The sequence below is a fragment of the Zalophus californianus genome, chromosome 3 (assembly GCF_009762305.2).
Source record: "Zalophus californianus isolate mZalCal1 chromosome 3, mZalCal1.pri.v2, whole genome shotgun sequence".
NCBI classification, from domain to species: Eukaryota; Metazoa; Chordata; class Mammalia; order Carnivora; family Otariidae; genus Zalophus; species Zalophus californianus.
This window is the reverse complement of record NC_045597.1, coordinates 11,491,058-11,501,123: the sequence shown is the minus strand read 5'-3', so window position 1 is coordinate 11,501,123 and position 10,066 is coordinate 11,491,058. Positions and strand designations below refer to the sequence as shown.

General features: G+C 52.1%; 1 protein-coding gene across 1 annotated transcript; it reads right to left on the bottom strand.

Moving 5' to 3' along the window:
• Positions 1–559: 559 nt before the first annotated feature.
• Positions 560–8,945, bottom strand: ZIC5 (Zic family member 5). The gene is made up of 2 exons (XM_027588046.2): positions 7,256–8,945; positions 560–2,947 (listed from the first exon to the last, which is right to left on the bottom strand). The coding sequence occupies exons 1-2, from the start codon at positions 8,793–8,795 to the stop codon at positions 2,505–2,507; spliced, it is 1,983 nt and encodes a 660-aa protein (XP_027443847.2). The 5' UTR covers positions 8,796–8,945; the 3' UTR covers positions 560–2,504.
• Positions 8,946–10,066: the final 1,121 nt, after the last annotated feature.

The window sequence follows — 10,066 nt, the reverse complement described above, 5'->3', positions numbered from 1 at the left end:
ATATACATGGTATTTCCTAGATTAGATTGTAAATTAAACCAAGCTGTAAAAATATTTTATTGCTTGGGGAGAGGCTAAGAATAAAGAGCTCAAGAGAACCCAATGTTCACTGGTCAGCAACCTGTTCTGTTTGTAAGAGAATGGCAGAAATATACCATTAGGTAAAACATAAACAATACATAGGAAGAATACCTTTATTAAATTTTTTACTTCATAATCATTCTTGCTTTCTTTCTATTGGAGGTACACATTTAAAGTTTTCATTTTAGGTGTATCAGGAACCAATAAATCTGTGGCAGAGTAAACCTATGCATGGCAAAATACATAAAATACATATTCCTTTGTTTCATAATAAATAAACCTGTAGCATAATAAAGAATAGTGCAAACTACCATTGAAAAAGTTGTATAAATAAAACAACTCATTATAAATCAGGAATATTTTGTTCTAATAAGTTTACGATAAATTATCCCCCCAAAGTTCACAGATACTTTGTCTATTTGAAAGAGCTTTGAAAGTGAATAATATGAAAATCAAATAAACTTTAAAAAATGTAGAATTATATTCAAGTTTTATGGTCTTTTTCTTTATAAAGGAGGGTCTGCATGTTTCATATCCACTGTAACAATCTGAAGACAACATTGAAAGGCTTTCAAGTGACAGCACCATGCACTGTACTAGTAATATAATATATCTATAAACTATATATAATCTTGTCAACACAATGCAAAAAAGACATGCAGGAAGAGTCCTGGTTTTCACATTACGTTGTTCATTCAAGTAAGCTTAAAAATATATTCCCCCATTTTTTCTTTTTTTTTTTTCCTTAAATAAACCGTGGGTCATAAACAACAATCTTTCACCAAAATGTATAATATAATTCTTTGGTGTGCTCTGAACTCTTCCAGGAAAAACAAAGGATGATGTCTGAAAATAAATTAATTCAACTGTACAAAATAATAAGTGTTCACATACAAGTTATTAACAATGACAAGACTGCATCAACCACTCACAGCACACAAAACAAATTTCTACAAACCCTGGGGAGGGGGTGGCTTCAGGGTCTCTGAGGATAAATTAGTGCTCTTTAGGATATTTGTATGATGTTTATGATGGACTGTATTTTGCACGAGATGTGTTGCATGAACTGAAAATAAACTGACTAAGAGTTATTGTCCTAGGTCCTTGACCTTTTTTATTCTTGCCTGACAGCTCTGGCAAAGGTCACACATTCATCAGTGTTTGGTGGTAACTATAAACCTTTTAAAAATTTTAATATGTATAGCAACTCCCTCCCCTCTTTTAATGTAAATCATACACTTCACACACTTGTCATTTCCAAATGGGATCCAGTTCCGTGTGCTCAGTGCTCAGGTGGGAAAAAAAAAAAATGCATGAAAATGCAGTTTTGGGCATTGAAAAATAAAGACTTTTTTAAAGGCTGATACAACAGTATAAAAGAGGGCTTGGCCTGCTTTAAAAACAACAGTTTTCCCCAAAAATAGGCATGCTGCCAACATCACACCTCCTTAGACTTGCCTGTTAATTTTGGCATCCCAAAAAAACTTATCTAAGACTGATCTTTTTATCACACGAGAAGTTTGGACCCAGTCAAGAGGCGGCATCTGAGATTTCAGATTTAAAAAAAAGAGAGAGAGTGAGAGAGAAAAGAAAGCACTTGAATTTCTTCTATTTCACAAAATATCACAGTTTCACAGTTGCCCTACTGCAGCAGCTTTCTCCTCTCTCCACTTTTTTGCTGGAACAATCACAGTAGCACAATAAATGGAGACGTATTAAGTTTGCTGCATCTTTTTTTCTTTAAATCATACAAGCGGGGTACTGAGGAAACAATCCTGTATAAAAATAGCGTGTTACGATGAGATCAGTAATAAAAGAGTGGAAATTTAAAATTACAACTATCAGGACTTAAAGGGTTTTTACAAAGATTTTTGGACACAGGTACAGTCTAAGATCTGTTGGCCACGCAGCAAGTATGTGGTTTACAATCAAGAGGCCTTTTTAGGATTGGGGCCCAAGGAGGAGGTGAAGAGGCTCCAAAGAAGCCCACATTATGGTGTTAAAGGCATTCTCGAGGCACGGCAGGAAATGCAGAGGGCCTTGTTGCTCTGTGGAGTTCTGACTTCATGCTTTTTCTCGCTCCTTTCAAAGTACACATATATTGCATTGGCAGTGTGTATCCCGATTTAACCCTTGGTACATCTTGCTCCTAGCCCTGTCCCCCTGCGACGTACAAGTCCAGCTTGGTTGTTTTTTTGTTTGTTTGTTTTCTAAGAAGAAGGAAGGAAAAAAAAGCCCAAATATCTTAATTAAATTAATTAAATGTACAAACACCATAGGGTTTCATACTGAATAAATAGGGCTAATTAGACCCGGTGGCAAGGCTGAGTCAAGGGTTTGTCTCAGGCTCGGCATTGTCTCAGGTTAGGATATGGTCCAAGGACTCCCACTTATGACATTATTATTATTATCACGAGAAAATTCTAATGTATCGTCCGCGCAACTTCCGAGTTCCCATACATCTCCTCCTCTTCAGACTCCGAAGTACTTCCGTTGCTGGAAGGTGTGTGAAGGTGGCTCGGTGCTCCACTGGCCTGGCAAACATACCACTCATTGAGGTTGGTCACCTGAGGGGACAGAGTGCTAGAGCGACTCCTGGTTGGGTCCAGCCCAGGGGACAAGGGGGCACCCACTGGAGTCCCCACTGATGAGTAACCAAGGGCTCCTGGAGAAGGTGGTGGAGACTTGCAGTGAATCTTCATGTGCTTTCTCAGAGAGCTGGGGTGAGTGTAGGACTTGTCACAGCCTCGGATCTTGCAGTAGTAGGGCTTGTCGCTGGTGTGGACGTGGGAATGTTTCTTCCGATCGCTGCTATTGGCAAATTTCCTGTCACAGCCATCAAATTCACATTTGAAAGGCTTTTCCCCTGCAACAAAACATAGCAAAGGTCAACACTTGCTTTCCAGAGACCCCTCACTTGAGAGAGAAATCCTGGAGCAGAAATCTGGAAGCATTTCCCCATTCTCTTGAAGACCAATCCCCGGCCTGGTTTCTACTCCCAATCCCTATGTTCCAGAAGGCCACAGGGAAGGGATACTTCAGGGATGAGCCTGGAGGCTCTCCCTGGACCTGGGCTTGTATGAGGCTAGATGTCGGTCCCTGCAGTACCACAGTTTTGGGGGGGCGAGGGGGATGCCCTCAGGGTGTGTACCTGCAAATATATAAGCAGATCCCCTGTCAAGATAAATGCTGATAAAATGATTCTTCCAAAGCCACAGCTTGGGGGAAGGATTTAAGAAGAGAAGTAAGCAAGTCCACTATATTAAAAGTGAGGTGGGGGTGGTGCCATAAAATTATAATAACGGCATTTTGTTTCAGAGCGGCCCCAGGACTCCACTGATGGGAAAGGAAAGGAAATAAAGCCAAATCCTGTTCTCTTCAGAAACAAAGGCACCTGTGAAACACACAATCCCATCACTAGATTCTTTACAAGCCTGGCTGGGCAGAGATTAGGCCGACCTCCTCTTCATTCTACCACCTTCCCTCCCAACTTGCAGAGCAATTAAGAGCCTACGGAACAGAACCTTAGCAAACGTTAGCAAGGCCCACAAGCCTCCACCAGAAGCGAGCAGGTACCTGATGCTCTATGGAAACCGAGGCTGACAGCTTCCTACCTTACGAGGCAGAAAAGGGACTGACTATTTTTACCAGTCTTTGGCCCATCGCCCCTTGATGCTGCTCTAACCACCTCAGGAACACAATGCCTTTAAACACAAGACCCCTACTGCAGGAAGTGGAAATGCTTAAATAGGACAATGCTTAATAAAAATTCAGCCATATACCTTTGGCATTAAAAAGCAAAAAAGGAAGACAGCAGGTAACAGTATGAATTTTCTCTCTCACCCAAGTATCTATGAACTTGATGTATTTAATCATGATTGAACAAGTCATCTCAGACATATTTTTGTTCAATAATACTTCCCTCATATTTACATGATTTTTAAAATAAAAATCTCTACATTCCAGCAGCTACTCTGGTGGCTCATGAGGTATGGCTTTTTCCTTGGTTTGGGATAATATATTTTTAAAAAAAAATAAGTAACTATTAAAACAGCTTAGTGTTTACAAGTTTTTGTGGTGAATTTTCTTATACAAATATTTCAGTGCAGTGTTTGTTGTTGTTGTTTTAATTTCACCAATGCTAACTGCTTCGGCGCCAGAGCATAGTAACAGGTCTGAAAGTATTCAGATGCCTGGAATATAACTTATCCCACCTGGAATTACTGTCTAAACATGAAATCAGATATTATTCAAATATACATCCTGCGTTGATCTAGACAGGGAAAAACACAACATAACACAATCATCACAACCTTCTCTGCAGATGAGCTGCAACACCAACAAAAAATGTTAATCACTTTTTATCAAAACATCAGTTATCTGTCCTGACTTCTGTGTTCTACTTTAAATTGGAGATACTAATTCAATGTAGCGTTATTTAAAAAATTTCAGTCAGCCTTTCTTCAATATGTAGGCCTAAGTGGCTTTATTCATCTTTTGGAAATATGCAGTGCTGTCTGTGGAGTTCTCCTGTTTACATATCCGGGATTGTGAAGAATGCACACAGCTTGATGGCCCGCCACTGCCCATGATAAAGACAAGCAATTAGGCCCAGTGAAGGGAGATGTGGAATGGAGGGGGGGGAAAAGTAGAAAAGTAGGGATGAAGGAGAGGTAGAGGAAGAAAGTAGAAGGGTGGGGGGAAGTAAAGGTGAAAGGATTGCCTGTTTTACTCAGGGGGCCTAAGGGGGGCAGTGAGCAAATTCTAGCTAACTGGAAAGGGTGAGAGACCCCAGTGTTTACATTTCAGATTCTGACAGAGGGGTCAATCAGAATTTAACTACTTGCAGAATTTGAGAGTAAGGGACGCTACGTGAGCTACTCCCGGAAAGAACTCGAGTCCAGCCCAAAGGAAGGTTATAAACCGAATTAGGGGCACGTGGGTCAGGAAATGGGCCTTCAGGAGTGGCCGGGGGATTATTTCCTTTGATCAATCTGTTCCGGGATCCCGGATAACCCCAAAAGGGAGAGCGCCGTGGTGGTGGTGGGGGGGGGGTCCCGGATGGTCCCTCGCCGCACACAATGCGCCAGGGCTAGGCGGCCCAAGGACCGCCAAAATCCCCAGGCGCGGGTTTGAGCACGAACGTGAGTCGTTCCCTCCCCGAGGGCCCCGGCGAGAAGCACGCCGTCCCCGGCAGCCTGGCAGGACAGGCAACCCTGCGCACGCCGTGCAACCAGAAAGCACCGCGGCCCGGGGGCCCCCCAGCGTCCCGGATCTCCGCCCCGGCGTGCGCGCGCGCGCACGACCCTCTCCCCGGGGCAGCGGTCCGAGGGAGCGGGGACCCCGGGCAGCTTCCGCGTCCGCAATTTCAGTTCCTTGCTCCACCCGGGCGGAAACTGCCCTTAGCTCCGGCCGCCGCGAAAAGAAAGGTCCTCTCTCTCTCTGAGGCCTGCAAAGGCGGGAAGGGCCCAGAGACGCAGGCTCTGCTTTCAGGGTGCCCACTGGGGACGGGGCTGGGGGCTGCTTCACCTCCTGCGCCCCGCGTGCCTCCTTTACGGTCCCAGGCCCCTGTCCCGGCGGCAAGTGCTGGGCATGGGGCAAACAACTGGCTAAGCGGGCCACGGAGTTTTTCCAAAAGCCTCAAGGGAAGTTTTTCCTTTCGGAAAACTCCCTAGGGCGGACCGATCCCGATTCGAAAAACGGGGATGGCCCAGGGAGTTCCCGGGAAGACTTCTTCCCGGCCCATCATCGGTCCACATGAGGCCTCTCAGGTGTTGGCCGACAGCTGGCAAGGCGCCGCGCCGGGCCTGGGTCACCCCGACCCGGCTTCGCCCGCAGATGTCCCTGGTGCCCTCGGCCCCGGCCGCTAGCCAGGCGATGGGCCCACGCGCGGCGGCTGCCTCCTCGCCGCCCAGCGCCGATAAATCAGCTCAGTAATTACTGACTGTAAACTCCAGTTACTTAAGTGTCCTCCGAGGGGTAATATTGCCTGTCCCTATAAATCCCGACTGCTCGCGCTCATCAGCGCTTCCGCCCAAAGCGCTCGCCCGTTAGATGGGGGCACACGACCCACAGGAAACACCCCACCGGCCCACGCCGCAGCCGCCTTCACGGGGGGGGGGGTAGGATGGGGGACTGGGATGGGAGGGGAAGCCACAGCGCCGGGGATTTCCCCACAAGTTCCTCCGCGGGGCAGGTACCAACGAGCGCAGGAGACTTTGGCTCACCCTGTCCTCCTCCAACTAGAACCTTTTTTGAAAGGACAGAGCAAATTTCTCCAGCACCTTCTCGGGCATGTGGGAATGTGTGTGATAGAGCTGTGTGATGCTACATGTATGAGCATCGGTGTGTGTGAAGGTGTGTAAATGAAGTGTGCGTGAGGGTGTATGTGGAAGAGGAGTGTGTCAGAACATATGGGCGTTCCAGCAATGAGGCAGAGATGGGTAGTATCAGATATGGCTGTGTAAAGTGGTTTGTGGGTTGTGTGCACGTGAAGATGTACCTGTGGGGTGCGTGAGTGTGTGGGGGGGAGGTCTTCGGGGGCCCATGGGCGCATTCCTTTGGCATTTTGCACCACGCCCCGGAGGGACGGGACCCCTCCCCTCCTGTTGGGGCCGCAACGAGCTGGGCCTAGTGGCCTCAATACTGGAGCAAATCCCACGTGCCCCCTCGCACGCCCGCTCTTCGGAGCACGGCGACCGCAAGGAGTCTGCCACCGGGTGGGGAGGAGGGAAGAGCCACCGGGGTGGTTCCGGCTCCGGCCTCCCTTCCCCATCGCCCTCCCCAGGTTCCCGGGGCCGGGCGAATGGGGGCTGCCGACCGTCCTGGGCGCCTTCCTGCTCCGACTGCTGCTGCTTCCGTTCCGGGGCGGCGGCGGCGGCGGCTGGAGCGCGTTGCCGGTCACGGCCGAGGGGCTGTGGACGCGCTGGAGACTCCACCGTGTGGGAACCCAGCGCGGGGCCTGTGTGTGCTATCGAATTACTTATTCATAGAAAAAAAGGGGGGGAGAGAAAAAAAAGAAGTCACATGTCCGGGTTATACGTATGCGAAGAGAAGCAGCAGAAGAAGGGAAAAATTAAGGCGAGCAGGAGGAGGAGGAGAAAGAGAAGCAGCGGCGGAAGCGGCGGCGGCGCGGGAGGCGGCGGCGGCGACGCGGCCGGGGACAGACACCCACCTGTATGAGTGCGCTTGTGGATCTTGAGGTTCTCGGAGCGCGCGAAGACCTTGCCGCAGCCCGGGAACGGGCAGGGAAAGGGCTTCTCGCCCGTGTGCACGCGGATGTGGTTGATGAGCTTGTATTTGGCCTTGAAGGGCTTGCCCTCGCGCGGACAGTCCTCCCAGAAGCAGACGTGGTTGCTCTGCTCGGGGCCGCCCACGTGCTCCACCGTGACGTGGTTCACCAGCTCGTGCATGGTGCCGAAAGTTTTGGAGCAGGGCTTGGCGCCGCCGGCCGGGGGCGGTGGCGGCGGCGGCGGCGGCCCGGCCAGCTCGTCGGGGTCGATCCACTTGCAGATGAGCTCCTGCTTGATTGGCTGCCGCATGTAGCGCAGGAAGGCCCCGGCCGCCCCTGGGAGGTGGGGGTGGTGCTGGTGCGGGTGCTGCGCGGGCGCCGGCGGCGGCGGCGGCGGCGGCGGCGCCGGGGGCGGCGCGTGGTGCTGCAGGTGGGGCCCCGGCCCGGCCGCCGCGGCCGCAGCCGCGGCCGCCAGGTTCAGGTTTAAGTTCACGGCTCCGTAGCCGTGCAGGGCGGCGGCTGCAGCAGCCGCCACCGCCCCGTAGTGCGCATCCCCGGAGCGCGGCGCGAAGGGCGGCTCGGTGCGGCCGTACAGCTCAGCCGCGGCGGCTGCGGCCGCCGCCGCCAGCCCCAGGCGCATCTGGCCGTTGAGCGGGTGCGGGTGGCCGCCGGGGGCTCCCGGAGCGTCGTGCAGCGCAGGGAAGAGCGCCGGGCCCCCGCCGCCGCCGCCGTCCGGGCCCGCGTAGGTGCCGCTGGCCGAGATGAACATGCCGGCCGAGTGGGGAGGCGGGGCCGAGTGCTGGGGGGAGCCCGTGCCAGACCGCTGCTCCCCTCCAAGCGGGACCCCGTGCATGGCCGCCGCGGGGGCCGTGGCGGAAAGGTCCCTCCGGAGGACGAAGTCCCTGCTGTGGCCTTTGCCGCTGCTGCCGCCGCCGCCACTGTCGGTGGTGGTGTAGCCCGAGAGGGCAGGAGGAGGGGGAGGGGGAGGAGGAGGGGGTGGAGGGGAGGGAGGAAGAGGAGGGGCTGGGGGCGGGGGCGCGGAGGGCTGCGCGCGGCTGCTGCCCCCGCCACCGGGGTAGGTGCAGGCGCCGGGGTGCGCGACCGAGGCTGCAGCGCGGGCGGCGGCCGCCGGCGCCTCAGGCTGTGCCGGGAGCGCCTGGGAGGGAGGGCTGAGGCCGACCGCGCTCGCTTGAGCCATGTGCTCCGGTCCGAGCGGAGTGATGGCCACGCCGGGGTCAGCGCTCAGGTCCCGAGGGCGGAGGTGCGTGGCTGTGGCGCGGAGTTGGGAGTGGGCGGGCGGGCTGCCCAGCGCCGGGAAGCCTGTCATATTCTGAAGCGGCCTGGCCTGAGCCGTTGCCAAATCCGCTAATCTCAGCGCTGGCGGGTTCCTCTTGCTCAAGGGGGGCTCCATCAGAACTATACAATCAGACCCATAGACCCTCACTGGGGGGACTTTTTTTCCTCTGCTCACCTTCAAAAACATGTATATATTAGGCTCTCTTTAACTTCTTTGTCCTGGCCTCCTAACTCTGCATATTCCTGTTCCCACTCTGTCCTCCAGCGATTGGCAGAGCGAACACCACATTTGAGCTGCACAGTGGGACCGAGATTTTTGGAAATGGCACGGGTGGGATTGGAGGGAACAGCGTGATTGGCAGCAGCCACGGCTGCCGGATTGGCTCCCATTCAGGCCTTCGGCCCAGCAGGGATCCGCCCCCGTGCTCGCAGCCTCCTTCGCTTTCGCTTCGCGCCCCCTCCTCCCTTGGAGTCCTGCGTCCCCGCCTTCCAGGGGATGCCCAAGTTGCACTTGCAGAAAGTTTGCGTTGGGCCTGCGCGCGCAGCGCCCCGCGTTCCCATGGCGCGCCTTTCGGAGAGCGTGCGCCGGCACGCGGCCGAAGGGCGCGGGGTGGGTAAGGGCTGGTGACCCCCCCCCCAGCCCCGGGACAAAAGGAGGGAGGGGGATATAGCCCCCAACTTCAAAAACGTCCGCCTCACCGCACGCAGCGTCTCCTCCAGCATGCAAACACTTTCTACCTCCTCCGTTGGAAGAGTCTTGGGCTGCTCTCTGGAGAAGGACGGTGAACAGAGTATAGCCGTCGTCGTACTTGTAGAGGTGATGCTAGAAACTTCTTACTGGGGAAGGACACCCAATCTGCCGAGCGCTCACGTAGGGCTCAGCGACAGGCGACGGAATGAGGAAGGATATTAAAGTCCTATTGGTTGCAAAAACAATTTAAGTGATTTGGCTCTGCAAGACACCGGGTGGAGTCAAAATAAATCTTTCCCGAAAAGGAACCCTTTTACCTCGACTTTTTAGCTCCTGCAGTCCTTTTCAACGTGGTTCACAGGAGTTGGCTCGAAGTGTAATCTCACTGCTCCTCAGTTCTAGATCTGCCACTTCCAATTAGATCTACGGGTAGGGGTGGGAGAACATCGGGCAGCGATTCTAACTTTTGCGTCCCTGAGATACAGTGGCAGGGCAGGCCAAACAGCATCTCTCCAGAGGGAAGCGGCTAAGTAAACAATATCCTTTACGCAGAATTTCTTTCCAGCTCAGAAAGCACTCCATATGTGTGCCTCAGTTTCATTGAAAGGACCACAAATTAAAACTGATCCAATAAAATGAATATTTTGAAATCAAGCAATTTTTCGATATTTACTTACTAATAGAATAACCCTTTACCTTGTCATCGTTTTTCTAGTAAACTAATAGAGAAGGCGAGTTGTCTTATTTGAAAACTATATAAACTGGCT

Excerpts from the sequence above, each read along its gene's own strand:
- ZIC5 (XM_027588046.2), bottom strand. The coding sequence starts at position 8,795 with ATGTTTTTGAAGGTGAGCAGAGGAAAAAAAGTCCCCCCAGTGAGGGTC. Across the intron at positions 2,948-7,255 it reads CCACAAGCGCACTCATACAG|GGGAAAAGCCTTTCAAATGT; the intron begins GTGGGTGTCTGT and ends GTTTTGTTGCAG.